This window comes from Eptatretus burgeri, chromosome 13 (genome assembly GCF_056783735.1).
Source record: "Eptatretus burgeri isolate ZD-2024b chromosome 13, Ebu_testis_v1, whole genome shotgun sequence".
Lineage (NCBI taxonomy): Eukaryota > Metazoa > Chordata > Myxini > Myxiniformes > Myxinidae > Eptatretus > Eptatretus burgeri.
Window position 1 is genome coordinate 62,757,700 of NC_140973.1, and position 27,400 is coordinate 62,785,099.

Here is a 27,400-nt window from a genome sequence, read left to right on the forward strand (position 1 = left end):
TTTGGAGATATACTATCATATTATCAAGGTTTTGTCTACCCCCCCTCCCCTCGATGAGTGGAACGAAATTGCACAATACAGCTTACGGATGATGGTCTAGTGGTGGTCATCGGCGGTGGTGACTGTGGTTGAGACGTTTGTAGCGGCAGTGTAGTGGTAAGTTATAGTGTGGTGGTTGAGGCTGTTAATGGCAAAGGTAAGCGAGCTTGAGTTATGGCCCTATGGTGTGGTGATTTTTATAAAAGGAATCTTGATGGTGTATGAAATGTTGCAATGTTGGGGTTTGAGTCTGGTGAAGTCTGATGTCGAGTGTCTGTTGGATAATGGCACGCGGTTTGAATGGGAAAGGTTTAACAGCATGCATGCATGAAGAAAGGTTGTGCACAGCAAAGCAAAATAATGTAAAGAATGAGAGGAAAGACCTGTCATGAGACCACGCAACACATATGACCCATAAACCCATTACACATAAGGGAAGGGCTGTCTAAAACGAATACCAATGAAATAACTGTCTCAGGAACCGCTAAATGTCGTGTGCCATTGCCTCAGTGGAGTGCCAGTTTTGCAGAACCGTCAAGGTATATTTACTCTTGGCATTATGTTGATGTGAATGGGATTATCAATTTTGACATAAAAAGGCACATCCAAGCAACTTAAGAACAACCAATTGTGAAACAAACAAGAAGGAGCAGAGTGAGCCTCAGGCAACATACCAAGTGGACCGTGTATCCATTGCCAGTTTTGAACGCAGTAATTATGTTGTCAAGAAATAAAATCAAATAAAATATTTACAGGATATAGGTACATATTTCAAGTTTTTGTGATAAATTTTTTTTTATTGAATTCTGACGTATACAAAATTAGTTATGAAGGTTGGAATGTGACAGAAAGTGTTCTTGGAGTATTGCCAATGGATGCACACACTGCTTGAAAATGATGGAAATCACGTCAAAATTCCTAACTAATAAGTAATATTGCACACGTCTGATGTCACAATTACCACAAAAAAAAAAAACGTGAAATATGTAACTTTCGGCTATATCCTGTAAATATTTTGTTCGATTTTGTTTCTTAACAATATAATTACAGGGGTTCAAAATTGGGAATAGATACATGGTCCACTCCAACGAGTGATTCACAAGCTTTGCTATGATGACTATAGTTTTCATTATATGATAACACAAAGAATTTTGGAATGATTTGTACAACTTCTGAGAGTTTGATTTATTTTGTTCGCGATAACATCCCGTTTTCAAGTTATTATGTCCAGCGGTGCAGGAGAGCATTAGTATGTATGATAATTGATCCACAGATATGATGTCTTTGGTTTTCTAATCATAATTTCAAAATTTCAAGTATAATAAAAAACAAAAGTTGGGGGTGGCCATCACAGCTTAGCACACAGTGCTAATGCACACCAAGAGTACCACAACCAAGTTTCAACACATTTCATACCACAAACAAATAGACGTGTGCATCCCACCACCACACTACCCCCTATACACACACACACACACACACACACACACACACACACACACACACACACACACACACACACACACACACACACACACACACACACACACACACACACACACACACACACACACACACACACACACACACACACACACACACACACACACACACACACACACACACACACACACACACACACACACACACACACACATACCTATAATGGCGAAAGTTTTCATTATACCACAACACATAGAACTGACATATTTTAGAATGAGCTGGGACTTGAAAACCATTCCCACACAATACACATTTAGAAAGAGAATTTGCATCCCACCCTCACCCCCCCCTCTCTTCTCATGAATTATTTTTAATGCCTCAAACCTTCCTGGGCACATCCTAAGTACATCTCCCAAATTTTAACACACTCTACCCAGTGGGTTGGAGGTGTACACGAAAAAGACAAACAACACAAACACACAGAATTCTCCTTTCAGTAATAGATTATGATTACCCCGACTAACTACAAAGTCTTGATGAAAGCATGATTTTCCCGACGTGGTAAACAGCTTCCGTTTGTAAATGCAATCCTGCATCCCTCACGCACATGCGTGGTTATCCCTCATTCCAAGTTTTATTGTATCATCCGAATGCACTCTGCTCGTCTTCAATACTAACAATACCCCCATCGATCGAGCATGGTCACCTATTCCTGCGTTCATACGGCTTTGCTCATAGCTTATATCAATGCACTCACTGTGTCATAACCCACCTTGGACCTTTTTGGATAACAAATATTGTGCAAGATTCAAGTGGCACACAAAGTTAGGTAAAGACTGAAAAAAGTAATAATATTATTTGTGGAATTAAATTGTGAACAGAGATGCACAGGGATGGAGCATTGTAATGTGTTAAACAGGGAACAGCCACAGGACACACGAGTGATTGGGGCAAACCATGCACATAAGGGGCGAAGGAGGTCTGAACTGGACAAAAAGTTTGTTATATATATATATATATATATATATATATATATATATATATATATATATATATATATATATATATATATATATATATATATATATATATATATATATATATATATATATATGGATTGTTGACAACAGAGCATGCATCATCCACCTTGAGAATTATCCAAGAGCACTGCTATAAATCTAAACACGTCATACAAGACGATGTGTGACCTCATCCGACTCACTCGGATGCTCTCCGGGATAGACTGTGCTCTGATTATTTGGGTGCACAGGTAGCACAGAAGGAGAGAAACAGCTGCGCTTCGAGTTCTGCGGCGGAAAACACCGGTGGCTCACCTGTGCTCTCCTGTGGCAAAAAGAACTGATGACGGAAACAAAACTCCAGACTCACTCAAAACAAATATAATTAATGTCGCAGAGTGCAAGCAAATACTTTGAACCTCTCCAAGTCTGATCAAATAACAGCTGTGTGCACAGCGCTTCCTTCCGCTCTCAAAGAAAACTCCGTCTGATATGAATGAGCATCACTCAAAGCCTTTTGGTGAACGTGGTACCGGAACTGCTATGCTGAGATGACAGTTGTAATGAAGTCGAGATGTGCAGGTGATGATGAGCGTCGCAAATGCGCTCATTTAACAGCTCAACAAACTGACACTCCTGGAAGCTATTTAACTGCACCAACCACACTTGAATGGGTCTTGAAACTTACAATCCTTCAGTTCAATGGTTTTATTAAATAATAATAAAAAGTTCACATCTCACTGAAACTCTTCCATCCTCACGTTTACCAAATTTTCGCCATAGGATCACGTTACCCATACCAGAACCGAAAACTTGCAGTGTCAAAACAATAAAGGAAGATGATCAATCAGCCTTAAGAGGAAGTCATTGAGTGCATCACATCCATGTGGCCAAAATTGAATAAAATAATATCAATCTTCAGCCTCAACCTAAAACCTTACATTAATTTAGTTATTTATTTTTGAATACGTCATCAAGGCTCGTTGAGCTAAAACATAGAATGGATCAAGACATGACAGAACAAAAGGAACATCAGAAAGAGAGTGTGGAAACACATCAAGAGCAGGGTTGAGGGACAAAATATAGAGACTTGGAAAAATAAAGGATGTAGGGAAGAATGAGGGCAAGGAGAAGACAAAGTGGGTGGACAATATGGACACAGTCACAAACTCTCAGTAAAGGATAAACTGGAAACATGGAAGGAGGTGGGCTTGGGGAGGGTTATTGGGGGTGAGGAGATCACGGTTTTGGACACAGAAAGGGTGGCGACTCGGGCAAAAATTGCATTCCGTTACTAGAGTTATTCTGTGCAGACTACTGGAATTAAAACTGTAACCAACTATGGCAAATTATAGTACAACTCTCATATACCATAGTTCTAGTGATATCATTTTTGCCACACAAACAGCTGTATTAAAGATCTTGAGCAAAGAATGAGGTTGAAGAGAATGTGGAAGTTGGTTCCACAGGTGGGGAAAAAAGGAGGAATGAATGAGTGGAGGTGAGCAGTGATTCTGGGAGTTGATGGCAGACCCAGAAGGGGGTTGATGGCAGACCGAGTGTGCCCTGCAGAAACCTGGCAGGGCAGAGCATGGAGAGAGCAGAAGACCAGAAAGGAGGCAGTAGAAAGACAGAGCCCACCAACCTGTTTGTGATGTGAAATTCATAAGCCCACAGTATCATCTTCATCACAGAAGATTCGAATGATGATGAAGGACTTGGATTCCACAGCATCAAGTTGAGCAAGGTGCAAGTTAAGACGTCAGTCCAGAGGGAGAGCAGGACTCCATCAAGCTGGGCCTGAATGCCCTGTAGATGGATTGGAGTTCAGGTATGCCAAAGGAGGACTTTGCATGACAGAGGATGCCCAGTTGGCAGCTGACTTTGAGGATCAACTTCGAAGTGTGGTTTGCCCAAGAAAGATCATGGCTGGTAGTGAGACGCAAATGTTTGAGTGACTCACCTTCTTCAAGAGGATTGGAAAGAAAGTAGATGGGAGGGTTTGGCAGCAGATCCTATTAAAAAAGACAGAATGTGTGTTTGACATTTGTCAGGATTGAAAGACTTATTCCAAGTGTTTGACCAGCTTGTGATAATATCAAGGAAATGCAGGGAGGGAAGAGGTTGCAGCCTGCCTATCTGAAGGATGAGGGATGTTATGGCAGAGGTGGAGTCATCAGCAGAGTGATAAATAGGATTTTTCCAGCGAGTCATTGATATCGCTGATGAAGATTAGGAATAGGACTGGGCTCAGAATATTACCTTGGGGAACTCCAGCCTTGAAAAGGAGAGGAGATGATGGGATTCTGTTGAGAGCATTGTGTTGGCTACAAGAGTAGAGGAAGTCAGTAAGCCATGGAATGGCCTCGGATGCTAGGGACAGAGATTTTGGAGAGCAAGGAGGGATGCCAAACTGGATCAAATGCTCAAGATATGTCCAGCGAAACGGCCCCTGATCGCATGTCTGACATTGAGGGCCTCAACCCGTTATTGGGACAGCAGAAACAGCATGTCCAAGGTGGAGTGACCTGGTCTGAACCCAAATTGATGATCCGAGATGAGGCCGTTGGAGCAAAGGAAGAATTCTTATGTCAACGGCGATGATGGATTATATGACCTGGCTGATGAGTAGAAGTAAGCTGATAGGTCCATAGTTAAAGTGATCGGTTTATGCACATTCTTGATGCAATGTGGTGATAGTGGCTTACTTTGAAGGTGATGGCAGATGACCTTGGGCAAATGTTGAATGAAAAGAGCAGAAAGAGGGCATGCAAGAGCAGCAGAGCAGGTATTTAGGACACATGAGCTGATGCCATCCGATTCAATAGCAGAATCAGAGTTGAGGGTTTCCATAAACATCTCCACCTTCTCAGATGCAAAGGGACAGAATCCAGGAGCAGTTGGGTGTGACTGGGTATGGTGGGAACAAAGAGTGAGGGGTTGGGGACAAGAAATGTAAGCAAACACAAATTGACACATTCGGTCTTCTCATGAGCCAAGTCGGCTGTAGCATCATTTGAAGTGAAGGAAAGTATGGAGGTGGAGCACACTCAAGAGACAGACTTAGCAAGGTGCCACCAGGTTTTAGAGGAGGGAGACAAGTTTGAAAGTTCAATCTTAAGGTTGGACAGATGTTTTCTGACTCTCCTAAGAGTGGACAAACAATTGTTGGCTTTGTGGAATCATTTGAGATTGCCTTCAGCCAGATTTTCATTCCAGGAAGAGAAGGCAAGTTGTTTGAAGACAAATCCCTCACCACAGGATTCAGTGTACCATGGGTGGGAAGAAAGGTAGAAGAACTGAAGATGAGATGGGATGGGAAGGATCCGTGCATAAGAAATAGCACATTTCTATGAAAGAATTCCCAGGCTGAGTTAATATCAGGGGCAGTATATATGGGAGACCAGTCCTGAAGTGAGATGGCTGCTTTCAGTCCCTGCCAATCTGCCTGAGTGAACTGCCAGACTTGCGGGCACCGAGGCAGCACTGTAAGAATTGCCAGAGAGATGTTGATTCTCACAAGCATATGATCAGATTAATCAATTGGAGCAAAGGAAGAGCAGGAGACATTTGCAAGGAAGTTTGTTTTACCCAAGTCCAGAAGGAAGGATTTGCCATTGGGAGAAATCCGAGTCAGAAAGTTCACAGATTGAGGCAGTTCCATGGAATCACAGAAGTTCTTTGTTGAAATGCCATGGCTAGTGAGAGAGGTACCAGCACCCAGCTAATTTGCATGGTGACAATTGAAATCACCACATATGAGCAAGAGAGAATTGGGATGAGTGGTTAAAACTTGGTCCATAGTGTCTGACAGAGAGGGATGCAGATGGAGTCATCATTGCTTGGAGGATGGTACAACACACAGACAAATAATAGGTGGGTGAGGGACGTTGCAGCCAGGTATATTCCTGGGGGTTGGGTGGTGTAAGAAAAGAACACAGAGAGTGAGAAATTGAGTTATTGATGTAAAGTGCAACTCCGCAGCCAGGACGGTGTTCAAGCTTATCAAACCAGAGGAGACAATAGCCAAGGACATACAATTGAGCTAAACACGTGAATGAACTCACAATCTCGATAATGTGAGATAATCATGCAAGGAGATGCATCACATCATGCGTGTGTGTGTGCTGAATGAGAAGGCTTACCATGGCTACAAAGCTTCTCAGATTCCTGAAGCTGAGCTGACTTAAAAAGGAGTTGTGTACGAGGAAGAGCGAAGATGGTCTCAGTCTCGTGGCTATAGCTGGCAGCATTACGCAGCCCACTCAAAAGACCTGAACTGCGAGGAACAGTTCCTCCTTCAGCACCATTGCTTTCAACATTACGCAGCAGGTCAAGTTCTGGGGGAGGTTGGTGTGAAAAGCCTCAATTCTGATCCCATTTCGATTAATGATGAATTCAGGCTCATGGAGTTTGTTCGTATATAAATTACATGCAGGACAGGGGCATTAGCCATCATCATTGTACACTTTCACGTTAATTAAAAAAGAACATTCATACTCCATGAGCAAACCGACACAGTACATGGGATTTGAACCAAGGATATTCTCAACAGCATGAGTGCAGTTGCTAAAAGGCAAACGTGCAATTGTCGCTATAGATTCTTTGTAACATCCCATTACAATTTGAACCACAAAAGAGTACACTGAACCATTTTTCCCACCGCTTTTTCCACCGCATCATTGCCTGGCTTGAACGTCACACAAAAAAAACTTGCTGATGGTAGTTACCGAAGAAGGGCCATCAACATCTACGCTAATAAATGTCATTGTATGTGTGTCAGTGTATGTGTGTCAGTGTATGTGTGTCAGTGTGTGTGTGTCAGTGTGTGTGTGTGTGTGTGTGTGTGTGTGTGTGTGTGTGTGTGTGTGTGTGTGTGTGTGTGTGTGTGTGTGTGTGTGTGTATCAGTGTGTCTCGTCCATAACTCCAAAATTATGAAACCTAACGGCCTGAAACTTTGCACGCATACTAAGAAAACTCCAAGGTAGTGCTTGCATGAAAACTGGGTGCCTGGGTTAATTAAAACACTCCTTTGAAGATAATTATCAATGGCCTTATTTAATTATCCTTTATCAAGGTGTCATCCTTGGGCATCCCCTAAGTCAGCCGTCTGACAGCTTGCTGTGGTCTTAATTCGCCATTTTGTTTGGCCTGTTCAACAATGCCTCGACTTGGAACAGGCCGCGATGGTTTAACGATAAATCGCTCATGAATTTTGTTTTTTTCCACTTTCCTCACTCATATCATCGAATGTCTGATCATCATACCTACGGATCTCTGTACACATCGCAATGCTTATAAAACGCCCGGAGACGCGAGTGTTCAAGACTTTATTTCATTTCCGTACATGCGATAAACTCTAGTCTCTGACAGTGAGCCAGATATCAAAATTTAAACTGCAGAATCGATCTCAACAGCAGTTCCGACTGTTCATTTGTCAAATTCAGACGTCATTTGACATTCCATGGGTGTCCAGGTGATGTTTATTATAACCTATCGCGAGTCGCTTGCCAGCCAGCGCGGTTATGTTCAACACCGTCCGGAGTGTCAAACAATGTGCAAATTCAAACGTTTATTTTTTTTTAGCAATCAGAACTGCTGCGAAGGTCAATTTTGCTGTTTAAATTCTGAAATTTCTTGTTTAAATTTGGGAGGAGCTAAGCGTGAAGGCCTTGAGAAGTCTTTAGCTTTTTCCAGAAGGTTGAAAGGCCTTGAGATGATGACCCTACAGCATCAACATCCTCAACTTATTTTACATCAACACTAACTCCATCATGAAGAAGAAGAGCAAAGAAGAGGTCAGCATGTCCTCTTGTGGAGTTGTCAGACATGGAGGAAGGTGCAGATAACCTTGAGCCTCTGTCTGACCAATTATATTATCAACACCATGCATCCACACACCATGGCAGGATGGCCCGAGGAATGCACACTCACTCTAAGCTGTCTAGCCTGAGGTTGACGATAAACCCAGCTATAAACTGTCATCCCAGTGTTTTACAGGTAGAATGATTAATCAATGTGTGTGCCATCCCTCAGATGGACGTTAAACTGGGCGTCACATCTACTGGAATTAGTTGGTGGACATTAAAGATCCCTTTGCTGTGTCTTTCGGGAAGAGTGGAGGAGCTATTTCCGGCATCCTGGCCAAATTCCAAATTCATGCTCTGACCTAAAGGGGCACTGCATCAGCAGCACTGCCACACACCCAATTAATAATGCTACTGGCAGCCTTGTGCTGCACAAGAAAAAAAAGATGACCAGACTCCTATGTATAGTATTTTATTGTAATAATATTATAACGAATTATTCTAAAAAATTTCAACTCAATTTTTTTTTCTTTCTGACAGGAACACATTCCCCCTTTAATATATTAAGTCAATGTGATTTTGAAGTTCAATTTACATTATTTTGATTTCAATGATGTTTTCCAGGAATGCATCTATGACATAAATAGGGAAGTGCCTGTATAAACAGGTACTGGTCAAAAAATGGATTACATCTGGGTAAATGAGGGACACCAAGTGTATTGAAAGGAACGACTTCCATACAGGTGTGGCCCACATGTCAATTAGGCAAAGAACATCCCAGCATGCTTCGGGCCATGAATGAAAATGCTGCATAGGCATGGTTGCTGATAATTATGGCTGGAATGGCTGCAAGAGGAAACCTTTGCGAGTTTGAAATATAGGTGATTGTTGGGGCGTGTTTGGCAGGAGCTTCAGTGATTAAGACACCTCAATTTTTGCTGATGTTTCACAAGCAACAGTATCTGAGGTGATGTCGGCATGGAACTCTGAGGGAATGACATAATCAGTAAAGGGCAACAGTGGGCAGAAGCGTATACTCCAGGATCATGATAGCAATGAATTGATTTGAAGTGTAAGGCAAAGCAGGCGAGCAACTGCAGACCAATTGACTGCAAATTTCAACCTAGGGCGCGAACAGTTTCATCAAAAATGGTCTGCCGAGAACTGCACAGAGTGGGATACCATAATCAGGTTTCAGTGCACAAACCGCTCAGCACACCTGGCAATGCACGTTTGCGTACATAGTGGTGCAGAGATCACAGGCTATGGACTAACAAGAAGTAGAGAAATGCAGTATGGTCAGACAAATCATCCTTCACCATGTTCTCAGCAAACGGATGAGTGCGCGTGTGGCGCCAACCTAAATAACTCTACAACCCTGAGTACTTGGTTGCAACAGTGAAGGGTTCTGGTGGTTCTGTAAATGTTGTGGAGTGCAGTTTCCAGGTATGGTTTGGGTGCAGTCATTCTCTTAGAAGGCAAGGCCAATGAAAATCGTTACTTTATGGTAACGAGTGATCCTTTTCATTCCATGTTGCAGCATTTCTTTCCTGCCGGGAGGGGTATCTTCTTGGATGACAATGTCCACATGCAGAAAGCACGTTTGGTCGCCCAATGGTTTGATTAGCATGACACTGATATTATCCATATGTCATGGTCTTCTCAGTTAGCAGATCTGAAACCCATCGAGCATTTATGGGATGTTCTGGAACAACGCCCGAGACAGCGCTTTACACCTCCATCAAACAGGTGTGAGTTGATTTACTTTATTGTGGCAGAATGGTGCTGCATCCCTCCTGCAGAATTTCCGATGCTGGACTCTATGCCATGATGCATACCAGCCGTACTGGCCGCACTTGGTCGCCCAATGGTTTGATTAGCGTGACACTGATGTTATCCATATGTCATGGCCTTCTCAGTTACCAGATGTGAACCCATCGAGCATTTATGGGATGTTCTGGAACAACGCCCGAGACAGCGTTTTACACCTCCATCAAACAGGTGCGAGTTGATTTACTTTATTGTGGCAGAATGGTGCTGCATCTCTCCTGCAGAATTCCCGATGCTGGACTCTATGCCATGATGCATACCGGCCGTACTGGCCGCACTTGGTGGCCCAATCACCTATGAAGTGACTTTACATTGGTGCTTCCATTTTTGTCCAACTCGTTGTAGATATGTGTGTGTGTGTGTGTATGTGTGTGTGTGGGGGGGGGGGGGAGGGGGAGGCATGCATGTGTGTGTGCAGGGAGAAGGTGTGCGTGTGTGCGGACATAAAGTAGAACACAACATTATCCTTGCTAACTCACTTCCCCTCCCCCCCCCCCCCCGTCACCTTTCTCTCTTTTTTCTCTCCCCCCTTCCCCTGGGCCCCCGACACACATTCATTCTCTCTCTCTCTCTCTCTCTCTCTCTCTCTCTCTCTCTCTCTCTCTCTCTCTCTCTCTCTCTCTCTCTCTCTCTCTCTCTCTCTCTCTGTGACTCTCTCTGTCTCTCTCTGTCTCTCTCTGTCTCTCTCTGTCTCTCTCTGTCTCTCTCTGTCTCTCTATATATATATATATATATATATATATATATATATATATATATATATATATATATATATATATATATGAACATCAAATTGATGCGGTTGGGACAATATGTTTCACAAGCAACAGTATCTGTTTCACAAGCAACAGTATTTTGAGGTTCAGCTACAAAACACAGTCAACCAAGAGATCGAACAAAGTCCGAGTAAACTCGACTCACCAATTTTTTAACAAACAGGAAAGAGTCCTCCTCAGGCGACGTTTCGCTTGCGGTCCGCAAGCTTTCTCAAGCCAAGAGGCACAGCTAACCACAAGTGGCAATTTATAACGAACCACTTATGGTCACGTGTGTAAACATGTATACATCTTTTGGTCATCGGAATGTGGCAATGTCACGCATCATTGGATTCCCACTGGTTTCTGGTCATTCATTTTTTTTGTTGTTTAATCTGGTATCGTAATTCTGCATATGCACAGCACCTTAGGGTTGTTAAAAGACCGTCTTTTGGTTCTGTACGTGGATCAGGATGGGTTGCGGGTTGATGCACTTTCTGCATGTGTTGTGCATGTACTGCTGAAAGTTGTGAATGTTTGTTGTTGCGTGACGGCGTGTTAGCAGAGTGTGGAGCAGTGTGTTGCAGTGGCGTTGTGATTTCTTGTGGCGGTGTATGCGTACCAAGGCTATTGTTGAACCTACCTGTATACTTGCTCTTGCACCTACCTCATATAGATGCTTTAACCAATGGGTTGTGCTGTAGAGGGAGATCAATGGTTTTGTTTGTTTGAACACCTCTCTGTTCTTTAACATGCCAGGCTTTGAGCATTAATCACCGGTGTTTGTTGGGCATGACAACCAGTATGCAGGTTCCTCCTAGGTCCAATTGATGTCCAATTTTTATGTGGTGCCGTACAATTGCTGACTGATCTGTGTTACCAAATCACATTGCCCTTTTGTGCTCCTACAGGTGTGTATTGAGGATTCTCCCCATGTCTCTGATATATGCCTCTCCACAGTCCTTGCTCCCAGGGCTGTACACCACACCTGACTTGTCACTATCCGGTATTGCATCTTTCACTTTGGTTAAAACACCCCGGATAGTACGTAGCAGTTTGTGGGCGAGTCCAATATGTGCACTTCGCATTATTTTTGCAATCCTCTCCGAGAGATCTGGATAGTGAGGTAACACACACCTATCAATCAGCTCTGGTTTGTTGTTGGTTGTATTATGCCTTCTAAACCCCTGTGCCAACCTCCTGTCATACCTGTTGTCCTTTATGATTTCATGCACCTGTTTTAGTTCCTTAATTGCACCATTACTGGGCGACGAGATTGTCCACGCATGGATTGTCAATGCCCGTGCTACACTGCGCGCGCGCGCACGCACGCACGCACGCACGCACGCACGCACGCACGCACGCACGCACACACACACACACACACACACACACACACACACACACACACACACACACACACACACACACACACACACACACACACACAGCACCGCTCCACCCCCCATTTTACTGGAGTCATTTTCATGGAATCAATGACCATTATGTTCCTAACTTTTTCATTGCTGTCATATGTACCTTGGACTATTTCGAAAAGATTTAGCTTCTATGTACCTCTGAAATATGGGGGCTATCCCCACTAGAGCGTAAATTCAAAAATGGGCACGAGTCATTTTAGGCATGAGGCCGGTGAAAATTTTTGAACTCAGTACACTATAATCACGAATGAGGGGTCATTTTCCACAAATTTTGAGGTGTGAAATCTGATGGGATGGTCAATGTTTGGTTTGGGCGTCATCTTGACCTCCAAATCCAAGATAGCCACTGTCAGCCATGTTGAAAAACAAAAATGGAATAACTTCGGAACCAAATGAGCTACATGCATGAATGAGGTTTCTTCTCCAATTAATTCCAGCATGTGGAGATGGATAGGGCAGTTACTTTTCAGTTTTGAGGTCACCTTGACCCCTTATAAAAAAATGTTCAAAATTTTTATAAGGAGTCTTCAAAAGACCGCTTATAAAAACCACCTTCCGAGATCTTCAAAAATCACAATAAAAAAGGGAAGGGACATAATGATCACTGATTCCATGAAAACGACTCCACTAAGTGAAAATAATTTGGAATTTAATTATCGAGGGTGCATTATAAATAAAATTATACAAATTTACTATTTTAAGCGGTGAAGCTGCTTCAATATTTGACTATTTCCGTCTGTCCATCCGTCAAAAATGAGGAACCTTTTTAACACAGAGTTCCGACGAAAAATGGACCCTTTTGACCCTTTAGTCCACTGAGACCCCGTTCGACCTTTGAAGACCCTTGAAGACCCCCAATACCCTTAAAATCCCAAAGACCTAAAAGACCCAAAAGACCCCAAGGACACAAAAGACCATGAAGACCCCCCAAAAAACAAAAGTCCCCAAGCACCCAAAATACCCAAAGGACCCAAAAGACCCAAATACTCTGAGGACACAAAAGATCCAAAAGTCCCTGATGACTCAAAATAACCAGATGACTCAAAAGGCCCCGAGGATCCAAAAGATCCCGTTGACCCAAAAGTTCCCGAGGAACCAAAAGACCAAGATGACGAAAAAGTCCCTGAGGACCCAACAGACCTAGTGGACCCAAAATACCCCAAGGACCCAAAAGAACCCAAGGACCCAAAAAGACTCTGTAGATCCTTTAAGACTCTACTATAAATGCATGAGGTGTGTGTGTGTGTGTGTGTGTGTGTGTGTGTGTGTGTGTGTGTGTGTGTGTGTGTGTGTGCGCGCGCGCGCGCATCATGTGATACATCACAATGATCATCATGATCGCTTGAGTTGATTAGGCTTACTAACTAGAAAGAGCCTGGGAGAATTCACGTTTTAAATACACGCCATGTTAAGGCATATAGGCCAGCTTAACAGGTCCTTCCGCGGCATGGAATTCTATTTACAAAACGAGAGAGGCACTTGGGAGAGTGCATACCTCCGCCCCTCAATGCCTGATCCACGATAACATATTGGGCCCAATACATTTTTGAAATATCATGCGACATATCAGTTTTGGTCTGATCTCTTAATGGTGAAGAATCACTTTTAAAATTCTAATAGTCAGATCCGGATCTTCACCAAAATATGATCAATTCATCCGGGTAACACACCCAACCTGCCCAGCAAATTTCATCCGGATCCGTCTACAACTTTTTGAGATATCCTGCACACAAACAGACAAACACACAGGCAGACAGAGAGGGGTGAAAACATAACCTCCTCACCTCTGGCAGCAGAGGTAATAAGTAACAACAACAATGACAACATTGCAATAAACCATATATTAACAAGTAGCTGTAGATTCAAAGTGCACTGCTCCCGCCCCCCCCCCCCCAAATGCCCAAAAATTAACAATCCTCTGGCACCCGGCGATGCCACCTTGCAGCACATGGAGTCGGACTTGAAAGGGCGCAGTGTACAATAATAGATTGAATAATAATTGATTAATTGCAGAAGTAAAATAAAAAATAATCGTAAAATAATTAATTTCTCAACCAATTGCCAAATAGCATCCCTAATCCACCACTGTTTCATCAGAATTTGTAACTTTTTGAAAATAAATTAATCGAAAAATGAATAATTAATCATTGAATCGATTTACCGATAAATCAAAGATACCCTTTATAGCCAAATCATGTGGTCATTGTCATGTCCAAATGTCAGCTTCCTCGCTCAAAGGATGGCTGAGATATTGTCCAGACAAGCAGGAAAGAAAATAATTAATCCATCAATTGATTCATCAATAAATCAAAAATACTGTTTATAGCCAAATCACTTGGCCACTGTCATGTCCAAATATCAGTTTCCAAGCTCAAAAGGTGCCTGAGATATTGCCCAGATGATGAATAAAATAAATAAGTAATTCATAAATCCATAATAATGAAGTAATTAATCAATTAATTTAGTGTAGCAGCATAGCAAACCTGTTGTGCATTTTGTGATACAAGCACCAAATTTGGCACAAATGTACATTAATATGTTGCGAACATTTTCAGATATTGGGCCACTTGAAATTCTCTCTTTATGTCCGCCATATTGGATTTCAAAATGGCCGCCACTTGAAATCTACATTTGCGATTATCTCTGGACGTAATGCAGCTATTGACTTGAGTCTGGTATCTAAATGTATGTTTTTGGGGGCAAGGAATCCAATAGTACCATTTTCAACTTAATATTATCTATCACAGTCTGTTATATAATTTTATTTGGAAATTATCTAGGCAAATATTGGATTCAACACAATACTTTGAAAAGAACGTCTTAGTTCTGTAAATATCTTCGGTATAATACTGACATGCTACATGGTCTAGTATTTGAGGCGAGGTGTACTGATATCTGAGGCTAGGTATATACCGGTACTGAAGATACGTGTACATAAACAGTGTCATGTTAACAAGTTCAGCATTGCCTCAAGTACATGTATGTTGTTGACTCATCGTCATGTTCAGTCCCCTTCACACACACAGAGGGCTGTGCACTGAAGGGCAGCCTTTTTGCACTTGCAGCGCCTCACACACCCTTTCTTGCACTTGCAAGAAACCAGCTCAATGCAGCTGTGAGCTGCCTCAGTTAGCCTGGTCCAGTAAGGTGTGTACTGTCCTTCTCCAGTCCTTGACCAACCCCAGTTGGTTGGTGGAGGGAGCTCTGGTGCTGGCAGCAGTATCTGACCCCACACATGTCCACCTTGATACACTGCACTCTTGACATGTTCCTCCAGAGCTGCCTTCGTTGGAGGGATGAGCTGTACATTGTTCTTCCTTGCGAAGAGTTTCCTCCTGGCCTTGTCAATGTCTGTGCATTTGCTGGTTCGATCATACAACAGGATCACGAACCTCTCGATGATGCGCATTGCATCGTCTGGTATGTCACGAGGTGCAGAGGACAGCAGCAGCAGCGCCTCAGTGAGTTCTGGCAGTACCGTCCAGACTGCCCACGCAGTCTTCTTGCCATGTCTATGAAAACTAGACACAGTGTCGCATCCAGTTAGAGCGTGAAACATTGGCAGTGCACGAGCCTTCTCTCGTCCCAATCCAGCTGCTATTTTGTGTGCTGCTAGGTATTGGAAACTCTGGCCTGTTGAGAATACCAGCCACAGTTTGTCTTCTGGTTGCAACTCCTGTGCCAGGGACACTGCCAGCACCACAACATCGGTGTCTCCAGTCCGGATGAGTATTGCATGGTGTCCATGCTGGACTGCGTGAGATGCATGCAGCAACATCTGACTGTCAGCTTCTTCATGGTTACATGGGGCGAGTGAGGTCAGATCTGGCAGTAGTGGCTTGCTGAGCACTGCCTCTCCATCAGTAATGACGAGTTGCTTGTCCTCCTGGTCAAACCATTCCATGAGAGCTGCTGAGAGGAACCTGAACAGCTCGGTCTTGTTGCTGTCCACTCGTAGGAAGTTCTGCCAGTTTCCTGGTATGGCTGCGGCAGCCACCACACGCCTCCGCACACCTTGACCCCGCTTTGCACGTGTACTACCTTTCAGTGAATCAGCAAGGTAAGTATCCCAGACCAGATCCAGGCGTGACACTGTTTGCAGCTTTGTGGACATACATGGGATGAAGATCTGTTGTGCATACTCTTCAAAGGTCTTTGATGCAGCCGGCTTCAGCATCTGGACGATGGCTGCTCCATCAAGCACAATACAGGTCGTGACAGGAGTCTTTGTCTTTGCGTCGGAGACTTCTTCCAAGCATGTGAGGAGATCACTCTTGGTACCAGTGCAGAGGCTTCCACCATCAGACAATGCAGGAGGACATGCCTGATTCTCGTGACAAAAGAACTCCTCAAGGTTTCCATCCCTCGTCTGGCAGCCAATGTACAGGCGTGCGAAGAGTTCACGGTCATTCTTGATGGAGGCGAGCTGTTGCTGACCTATGCTCTGGCTTCTTGGAGTGGAAGTGCTGAACACCTTCAGCTTGTTACGAGGAATGGGTGCGTCCACTGCCTTTGTTCTGTCCAACAGACACTCTCTGGTGAAAGCCTCGAACTGCTCTTGGCCAATCCTCTTGGCATTCATCACGGTCTCCACAGCAGCAGGATCTGCGATCTCCTTTGTGTCCAGTTTGACGACATCCTGACTCTCCTCCTCGAATGGGTTGCCTATCTCCTCTATGACACCAACGAGAGAGCGAACATCTTTCACAAATGAGGCCTGTACACTTGGCGTCTGATCATGATGACGTGTGTCTGCTGTTTGCCGTCTCCAGTGTTGGTTCCCATCCTGGAATTCTTCGATCACCCTGGCAACTTCTGGTCCCGCAACCATCCAGCGACGTAGGGCACTAGGGTTGTCAGTGAGCCCAACTGCTCCACCATCTCCTTTGATGCAGGCATTATCCTGCTCATGTGCCTGGTCAATCGGGATTGAAGAGAACACCCTCTGTGTTTTCTGAACGGTGAAGTGGCTTTCCCTGAATTTCCTGGCTACATCTGGGTGTTTGATGGTGAGTTCGGCCATGTCCTTCAGGTGCACTGGTATCCACCTAGCATAGTGGGTGTGATCCAGTGCATGGAACCAGGGGACCAGCTCTGTCAGAGCATCGAGGTACATCATTAACGATCCCTGCCTGAGAGAATGCACATACACTAGAACCAACAGTTCTAGTTCCAGCACGGCTGCCCAGTAGTGAAACTGGGGGATGTCTTCTCCTCTCTGGCAACACCAGTCTTCAAACTCTGCATCCCTAGTTGTAGGCACGGTGTTGCAGGATGTACAGTGCTGCTGCAGTCTCTTGATGTGCTCTTCTTGTGCGCAAGACATGGGATGCTCACAGGAATGAGTCTGCTGTCCCTGCTGTCGCAATCTCGGCTTGCACAAGTGCTTTCACCCAACCACTCCCTTTCAGCCAGTCCCCCAGTGTCCTCAGTGCCGTCATCTCCATGTGGAGGCCACCAAACATCACCACTATCTGGTCTTCACCATAGCTCTCTGGCCACTTCCACTGTATCTGCTTGGCCAAAGCAAACAGTGGCTGATCAACGATGACCACTGGTGTCTGTCCAGGATTCAGGTGTTCCACAGCATTCTTCACGACGTCCATTGAGTGCCGGATCATGGCCACTGTGTGGGATCATGTGTGAGTGCCGGATCATGGCCACTACCATTGGATTCCTTGCCCCCAAAAACATACATTTAGATACCAGAATCAAGTCAATAGCTGCATTACGTCCAGAGATAATAGCAAATGTAGATTTCAAGTGGCGGCCATTTTGAAATCCAATATGGTGGACATAAAGAGAGAATTTCAAGTGGCCCAATATCTGAAAATGTTCGCAACATATTAATGTACATTTGTTGTGCCAAATTTGGTGTTGTATCACAAAATGCACAATTCTTTTGAATATTTGGGCTAAGCTGCCCCACTAATTGATTAATAAAAAAATATCCTTTTTGCCAAAGAACATCTTCACATTTGTCCCCAAATTTCAGCTTCCAAGCTCAAAGGATGGCTGAGATATTTCCCGGCCAAACAAGAAAACAAACTGAGTAAAAACTAAGTACTCCCTTCCTTCAGCGCCCGGCGAGGACGACGTGCATCGCCTGGATATAGAATTGGGAAGGAGCAGTGTACAATTAATAAAATAATATTAACAATAAAAATAATAGTATAATTTGGCAAAAATAATAACGAACATAAAATCTCTGCCGTGGCCCAAGCTCATCTGGGCTTGGTGAAAAGCAAACCAATGCTCAAGCAGTACAGCAGGCAGGTATGCAACAAGGCCTGAGAGACCAGTGAAAATTTGGTCGAATGGACCAATGGGCAGACAAGCAATTCTAAAGGGTAATTCTGAAGGGTAATTCTGAAGGGTAATTCTAAAGGGTAATTCTAAAGGGCAGTTCTAAAGGGCAGTTCTAAAGGGCAGTTCTAAAGGGCAGTTCTAAAGGGCAGTTCTAAAGGGCAATTCTAAAGGGCAATTCTAAAGGGCAATTCTAAAGGGTAATTCTAAAGGGTAATTCTAAAGGGTAATTCTCAAGGGTAATTCTCAAGGGTAATTCTAAAGGGCGATTCGAAAGGGCGATTCTAAAGGGCGATTCTAAAGGGCGATTCTAAAGGGCGATTCTAAAGGGCGATTCTAAAGGGCGATTCTAAAGGGCGATTCTAAAGGGCGATTCTAAAGGGCGATTCTAAAGGGCAATTCTAAAGGGCAATTCTAAAGGGCAATTCTAAAGGGCAATTCTAAAGGGCAATTCTAAAGGGCAATTCTAAAGGGTAATTCTGAAGGGTAATTCTAAAGGGTAATTCTAAAGGGTAATTCTAAAGGGTAATTCTAAAGGGTAATTCTCAAGGGTAATTCTCAAGGGTAATTCTCAAGGGTAATTCTCAAGGGTAATTCTCAAGGGCAATTCTCAAGGGCAATTCTCAAGGGCAATTCTCAAGGGCAATTCTCAAGGGCAATTCTCAAGGGCAATTCTCAAGGGCAATTCTCAAGGGCAATTCTCAAGGGCAATTCTCAAGGGCAATTCTCAAGGGCAATTCTCAAGGGCAATTCTAAAGGGCAATTCTAAAGGGTAATTCTAAAGGGTAATTCTAAAGGGTAATTCTAAAGGGTAATTCTAAAGGGTAATTCTAAAGGGTAATTCTAAAGGGTAATTCTAAAGGGTAATTCTAAAGGGTAATTCTAAAGGGTAATTCTAAAGGGTAATTCTAAAGGGTAATTCTAAAGGGTAATTCTGAAGCGTAATTCTAAAGGGTAATTCTGAAGCATAATTCTAAAGGGTAATTCTGAAGGGTTATTCTAAAGGGTAATTCTGAAGGTTAATTCTGAAGGGTAAATCTGAAGCGTAGTTCTATAGGGTAATTCTATTAGGTACTCCTATAGGGTAATTCTAAAGGGCGGTTCTAAAGATTCTAAAGGGTTATTCAAAAGGGTTCCAAAGGGGGTTTTCAAGGGTAATTTTAATGTGTTCTAAAGGGTAATTATAATGGGTTTTTCGTTTCTCGGCTTTTCCTATTTCATACTAAAAATGCCAAAATGAACTGCTTCCTTCGGACACAGGTGCGATTTTTCTTTTCAGGTGTAGTGCCTAAGATTGCCAGCAAGTAGACATCCATAAGTATCTGGAATCATATTTCACACCAAGTCCTCAACCAATAAAAAAAAGACAGCGAAGATGACCCCTGGCTTACCCTCGGCAATCTCAAAAGGGCAGTTTAGTGACTGCTTTCGGTCATTTACAACCCAGAAGTCACACGAAGCATCAGGACATCATTGTAATTAATACTCAGACCATCTATGTGTATTACGTCGACTATCTCCCTGCGTGGTCAATCCATATCACATCACAGCGACATTTGTCTGAAACAGTGTGATTTCCAGAGATGTAGCTTATAAGGATAGATGGAATCAAATGTACAGTTGGGCTGTCATCAATGGAGATGTTATTCAGATGCTTCATCCAGGTGATCAGCTTCAATAGCTCATTCAGGTCTTCTTCCTTCTCCAACTTGTGGATGAATGGCGGGCGGGGACAGTTTTAGTTCTTAGGACTTGCTGTTGAAGTTGTGCCACAACATTCATCATCAGTTGCTCATCACTGACCTCCCCCAAGGAAGATATTGCAGTCTCGATGTATGTGCCTCCTGCAGATCTTAGACCACCTCACGAACATTCTTCTGGTTGCGTTCATGGAATCCAAAGACACCTTGCAATGTGCACAATTCATGGTCTTTGAAGATGACCTGCTGTACATGATTGAGGAAAAGAGTGTGTTCCTCTCTATTTCCCATTTGATCTCTGTCTCAGCGTCGCTCAGCTTGAGAGAGTACGTTAAATGGACAGTTGCATAACATAAACTACTGTGCACGTAAAGCCACTTCGGGCCCTTCTCAAAATCAACAGAACTCCCTGCCATTTCTTAGCCTTTTCTTGCATTGAGCTTCATTTCTCACATGTAACATTGTCTGTACTATCATTTATGTTGCATGATTTACTACATTGCAAAAGGCAGTTCATCTCATTGCACACATTGGCCACTTTGATGGTCAGCGACAGCGGTAATGACATCGTATGATGAAGAAGGCCAGAGGCTTGCTTGGTGATCTTGTTGGTTGAGGACTTGGTGTGAAATATGATTCCAGATACTTACAGATGTCTACTCGCTGGCGATCTCAGGCACGACAGCTGAAAAAAAAAAGAAGGAAATTTGTATAATTTTATTTCTAATGTACTCCAGATAAAATACAAATTATTTTCACTTGGTGATCTTAGAGTTGAAGGCCTAATAAGAGGGCCAGCAAGGGATCGTGCAGGCTGGAAAGTAGCCATGAGGTGAACCACGGCTTGCACATGCAAGCATGGAAACGGCCTTAAAACGACAATAATAATGATGGTGGTGGTGGTGGTGGTGGTGGTGGTGGTGGTGCTGGTGGTGATGCTGGTGGTGGAGGATTCGTTTTCATGGAATCAGTGACCATTTTGTTCCTACCCTTTGATATTGTGATTTTTGAAGATCTTAGAAGACATGTTTTGTATAAGGAGTCAAGGAGACCTCAAAAGTGAAAAAATAACTGCCCTATCCATCTCCACATGCTGGAATTAATGGGAGAGAAACATCATTCGTACATACAGCTCGTTTGTTTCGAAAAGTTGAAACATTTTTTGTTTTTCAACATGGTGGACAGTAGCCATCTTGGATTTGGAGATCAAGATGACCCCCAAACCAGTAATTGACTATCCCATCAGATTTCACACCTCAAACTTATGGGAAAATGACCCCTCATTCATGATTCTAGTGTATTCAGTTCAAAAATTATCACTGGCCTCGTGCCCAAAATGACCACCGGCACCCATTTTTTGAATTCAGACTCTCGTGGGGTTAGCCCCCATATTTCCAGGTACATAGGAGCTAAATCTTTTCTAAGTAGTGCAAGGTACGTAGAACAATAACAACAACAAAAGGTAGGAACATAATGGTCATGGATTCCATGAAAATGACTCTACTCTCTCTTTGAATTCCTGTCAGTGAAGCGGTGGGTGGTATTTACGAGTTGTAAATATACAAGTAAACTGGGAGGGGGGTGGGAGGGAGGTATTGAGAAAAATATATTGGGGAAAAACGAAAAAGGCAGAAAATAGAGGATAAAATGGAAGGAGATTTTTGGGTGAAGGAGAGAATGACAGGAGGGTGTGTATGGGAGAGGGGAGGGTGGAATTAAAGGAAAGGGGGGGGAGGGCAGGACTATAAAGGTTTGTGGCAAAAGAGTGAGGAGAAATGTTTAAAGACGAGGAAAGGTGGAAGCATTTGGAAAATTCCACCATTTTTGCATACATCATATATAGTTCTGGGTTGACTTAGCCACCTGATCAAAAAACACCTTGAAATTAGAACTGGATGTGAAGACTTTTCACTGAGTCATTCAACATTCCCTTCAGCAAAGATAGACGGCACTGAACCCCCCCCCACCCCTCCATCTTGTCTGCAGGCATCAAACAGAGGTAAGCAACATTCTCCCTCTATGGAACTTTGCACTTGGCTGAACAAGAGCAATCCCTTATTCAAATGGCATTCACAGGGAAGGCAAATTCTGCTGGAGAATGATAGGACAATTAAGACCAACAAATGACTTTAGAGAGTCGAAAATACCTGAGTGAGTCCAGCAAATCCATTCCCCTCCACAGGCCTGGTGGACAATTAAATTTATTTCGGGAATTTTTTTAGGCTTGCTGCAGTGATATGTGCAAACGCTTCTAGATTCTGCATCGTGGAATGTCACGGAAATACGGCGATAGGCAGAGGTTATGCTCACTCACCTGATGCAATGTGATTAGCAAGTGCTCTGCATTGGCATGGGTTTCCGAGCGAAAATTGGTGCTCTTCAACTATTGTCTAACTGCAATCCTCCACAAGTCTGACTTTTATCAAAGATGCAATCTATTATCTTGAACTGACAACCAGCTCGGTATAGGACAGATGTGCAGAAAATGAGCACTAAAGCACATCCTCGTTACCGTGCTGCGGATGGAACCCACGCGGCAGTCCGCATACCTTCATTACGCATGGCAGTGACGTAGCCAAACCACTCTTTCACACTCGCCACTCCGTGTGGGGCATTCTCGTGGCTTCTTCGAGTGATCTTGGTGATCGTTCCCATTGGGCTTTCGAGGGCACCTCCCGTTGCCATCATGTTGTGACCCAGGACGAAATCCAGGTTTTGAGCCACGTACGTCGATGACTCCGCAGATTCTTTAGCACCAGAACCACAGGGATAAATGTGGAAGAAATACAAATTACTTAAATATCTTTTCATCTTGCATTCCAGGAGAAATCTCCAGTGCACCTCAGAAAATATACACAAACAATGACAAGTGTACATGCAAATGCGCACGCACGCACACCACCAAGGTGAAACAAGTTTCAATTTACATCATGATGTCACAGTACTCTTGATCTGTACAAATGCAGCAGGAGTTTTCTACATCTTTAGAACCATCTGTTACATGTTGAACATTGGGCAACACCCTGCTGCTTACAAGCAAGTTTCATCCATTCTGACATACATAATACATTTCTGTCTATTTTTGTCACTTTCCCTTCAAAATGTTCTCAGACACTACTGGTACTGCAGCAGGTTTTTTTCTGCTTAAGTGTTTGTTGTTGTCATTCTCTATAGGGGGGTCTCTTTCCAAGTCTGGATGTTAAGTGGAAGGACCTCTTGTCCAAGATGCAGTTGCCATCTCCTCCCACTTGACCTCTGGCACTTCATTTTCCTGATGGTCATTACGAACTGCATATCTCCACATTCTTTTTGAATCATCCTTTCGACGAGGCTGAGATTTCCACCCTAAAATCCAACCTTGTTATGCTGTGGTCAGACATGTGGGCAAGGTAGCCCAACCACTCTCGGCAGCACTTACTGATAATCACCTGTTGCTTGCAAGTCCCTCCATCATAGCCTAACTTATTGGGGTGTTATACTATATGTTTTATACACTGCTGTCTGTAGGGAGACGGCTAGTATAGTACGTATGAATCTGTGATAAAAGGAATGTGGTGTTCTCAGATGCTAACGGAAGGGAGGGACGGGAAGGTGGGGTAGGGATATCCAACATTCTGAACCATATGGTAAAAACAGAAAACACATTCCTGGGATACATTTTTTTTGTTTGGTATACATGATCAAGGTTCGTGGAAGAGTTTGAGCAAAATGGAAGAGAACAAAATGGAAAGGGGGAAACACCAACAGCGGAGTAGAAGTGAGAGTGAGATCAAGGGGAGGGGGGGACACATAGGGGTGAACAAGCTGCACACAAGCTGAATGAAACATAGCGAGAGGAGGAAGGAGGCAGGTGGGGATAAAACAAAAAAAGGAACAAACCAACTGAAAACTAACAAACAAAAAGAGGTGAGAGAGAGAGGGGTGAAATCACAATGTGGAAAAAGGCAGTGCTTGGAAATGGGGTCATTTGGGGTAGAACAGATCATGGGAATGGATGGGGGGATGTAGTGCTGAACCTGATGTAGTGTTCACCACTACACCTGAGGTAGTGGTGAACAGCTGTCTTGAAGCCCTAGAGGAAAGAATGGGACTGAACAGACTGGGGAAGTTAGTTCCACAGTGAGAGAAAAGGGGAACAAATGAGTGGAAATGAGCATGGACTTTAAGAGTTTAACAAGAACAAGGTTACTGGCAGACCTCGTGCAACCTGCAGAAACCTGGGAGAGACAGAGCCAAGAGAGGGTCAGAGGGTGCAAGTCCAAAAAAGGAGGCCGTAGAAAACAGAGAGGTCATCAACCTGTCAGCATTGTGAGAGTAACAGGCCGAGACACTCAGCTTCGTCACGAGAGACCCCAATGATTTTACTTTGCCTTTAGTCTTCACTTTTAGGTTATCACCTGAACACTACCTTATATAGGATGCCAAAAGCTCTGGATTCCTATGCAATTCGCTTTTCAACATCTGAACCCATCCTTCCTGATGACAATCTCAGAATTTATGTATGGAAATTCACTTTTCAGATGCGATCTCCCCACAAATCAACGATAAACCTTGTCTTCATTTATTGCTTCTCTTCCAGGTACGACGAGCTTGATTTGGGGAAAACTAATTGATAGGCCAATATCTCCATTGAATAGTGGGTCCTCTTTGAACGATTCTCTCAGCACCAGGTCTCATTGCGGTGATGTGTGCAACATCATCAGAAAATTGGCTGTTGGTCAGTCGTGTCTTCCCACCATCACGTGTATGTATACCTAAGCAACGTCTTGACAAGTACATACTTCAGGTAGATTCACAGTCCTTCTATCATCGACTTTTGTATTCCAGTTTCCCCCGACAAGTCAAGCATACAGGTTAAACAGGATGAGTAGCATGAAGCATCCCTGTCTTAGGCCATTGTTTACATCAATGTCTTCCAAGAGGGCACGATCCACAAGAATATTGGCCTGCAAGTGTTGATGAAAGGATTGAATTAGCTCAGTGGTTTGATCAGGTACACCAAGTTTCAGCAGTGCTATCCACATCACAGCATGTGGCACAAGACTAAATTGCCTTTTTAATGCCAATAAATAAAAAGAACGACTTTTCTCTGTGCTCCCAAGACATCTCTATCAGTTAACAATCATGTGAGCAGCTTCGGCCTTTTCTGAATCCACAATGGAACTTGGGCAGTTCTTCCTCAGCTCACATTCTATAACGTCTGTTGTAATATTCCTGCAACCACTTTCTCAACTGCATCAAACAGGGTGATACCCCACCAGTTGTCACATCTGCTGAGGTCCCCTTTCTTTGGGATGGGTACAAGCACAGCATCAGCCCACTCCTTGGAGACCTTATTCTCTCTCCATACTATGTACAAAATGTAACAATCGGTCAAATAATTCTTCACAGCACGCCGTCTTCACCATCATCGGGGAGATTGCCACAGTTGCTCCCAATCTTACCATTCTTCAAACTAACAACTGACCTTTCCAACTCTTCTTTTGATGGCAGTTCTACCATATGTGGTAGTGGTGGTTGCCAACTTTGTCCAACTCTGCTGCATTGAACTGGCTTTAGATATTCAGGAACCTTGGGAAATGCCTCCTCCATCATTGCTGCTGTGCTCGGGGTATGATGCAGATTTTGATACTCATCTTTTATTTATATAATATATCTCATTGGCACAAGAACCCTTTGTCCACATTGCATATCTCTAATGTTCTGCCAGGCTTTTCTCCCTCCAAATCTACCCTTCTGAGTTATATCTGTTTTGGCCTGAAACCAGGCATTTTGGGCTTCCTTTACAGCTTGGTGAGCATCTCTGCATGATTGAGCAAACCTTTGTTGATCAATCTCACGTCCAGTGCTACCACTTCATGTACACTTTATTTTTGCATTTAAAATGGTTTCAAGGGTCTCCATGCTCTGAACCAGTCACAGAATGGTTTTTTTTAAGTTCAATTCTCAAAGCAGAGAATAGACTGCACGATCACAGTTAGTGCAGATCTTATCCAATCAGGCAACTCATGAAGTTATTTTGTCTGATAATAGCAAAGTCAATACAGTGCCACTTCTTTTATTTGGTGTGTGTCAGGGTTTGCTTGTGGATGTCATTCTACGAGAATGAGGAATTGCACACATTTACTTCATTCAGAGAGGGGATGTTCAGCTGTTCCTTTCCTGCATCATTATAACTTCTCCCTATTGTGTGGGCCTCAAACATGTTCTCATTTATCACGACCATCTTCGCTGGATCCAACATGGTCAATAAGGTCTCATGGGATCACACATGGCTCATTTGATTGTATCTCATCCAATGCTTGTTTGAGTTAATCAAATATAACTTGCCTTTGTTTGCTCAGCTGTTTATAGCCAAATCACTTGGCTGCATATGTTGGTGCATAGAGCAGGATAGCATATGTGCATGGTCTGAGTTCCTTCTAACCCTCTTAAATGTGGTTCAAATCAATCTTAGGCCTTAACATTCCATCGCTTTCCTCATTTTTTCCTCCTTTCCAGGTAACTATGGCTGCGACAGTGAAAAGTATGGCAACAACCTCTTCTCTCTGTTGCTGTGGCCCTGGCTCAGGTGTTGGTTGGACAGCTGTGAGCTCTCCACCCTCTCCTACTCAGTAAATTACATTTCTAAACCAAGTTATTTCTTGCAGAGCAGCTACTCTCACTTGGTATCCATGGAGTTCTCTTCATACCAAGTCTATTCCCGTCTTTAGCGTGAAGTAGGTAGGTCAAGGTCTCGGGTCGATCTTACATTCTATAAACCCCTGAAATGTACTAGAAAACTACACAATTAATATGTGTGCAAATGGTTGTGCCCAGGAGACATAAAACTCCCCATGGGTGAGCATTCAAGGGGTGAACCAAGTGCTACTACCAGGTGGCACCCTACACTTGTGTTCATATTGTTCTCTGGGCACAATGCCACAGCTCTGTTGGCCAGTCAGAATTAAGTACCTTCCATTACACGGGGTGACCATTGTGAAGAGTGATGGCCACAAACACGCACGCAACCCACCCAACCATTCGGCACACACCCACCCATCAATCCATCCGATATGCAC

The 27,400-nt window shown here is 43.5% G+C and overlaps 1 protein-coding gene across 7 annotated transcripts in view; it reads right to left on the reverse strand.

Moving 5' to 3' along the window:
* Positions 1-27,400, reverse strand: part of BLTP1 (bridge-like lipid transfer protein family member 1) — a 357,046-nt gene that overhangs the window by 11,912 nt on the left and 317,734 nt on the right. For all 7 annotated transcript variants that reach the window (XM_085852760.1, XM_085852755.1, XM_085852759.1 and 4 more), the window contains 2 exons: positions 22,889-23,086; positions 6,647-6,841 (listed from right to left, as the gene is read on the reverse strand). In XM_085852760.1, coding sequence (XP_085708886.1) covers positions 6,647-6,841; positions 22,889-23,086 — 393 coding nt within the window. The remainder of the gene's footprint in view (positions 1-6,646; positions 6,842-22,888; positions 23,087-27,400) is intronic.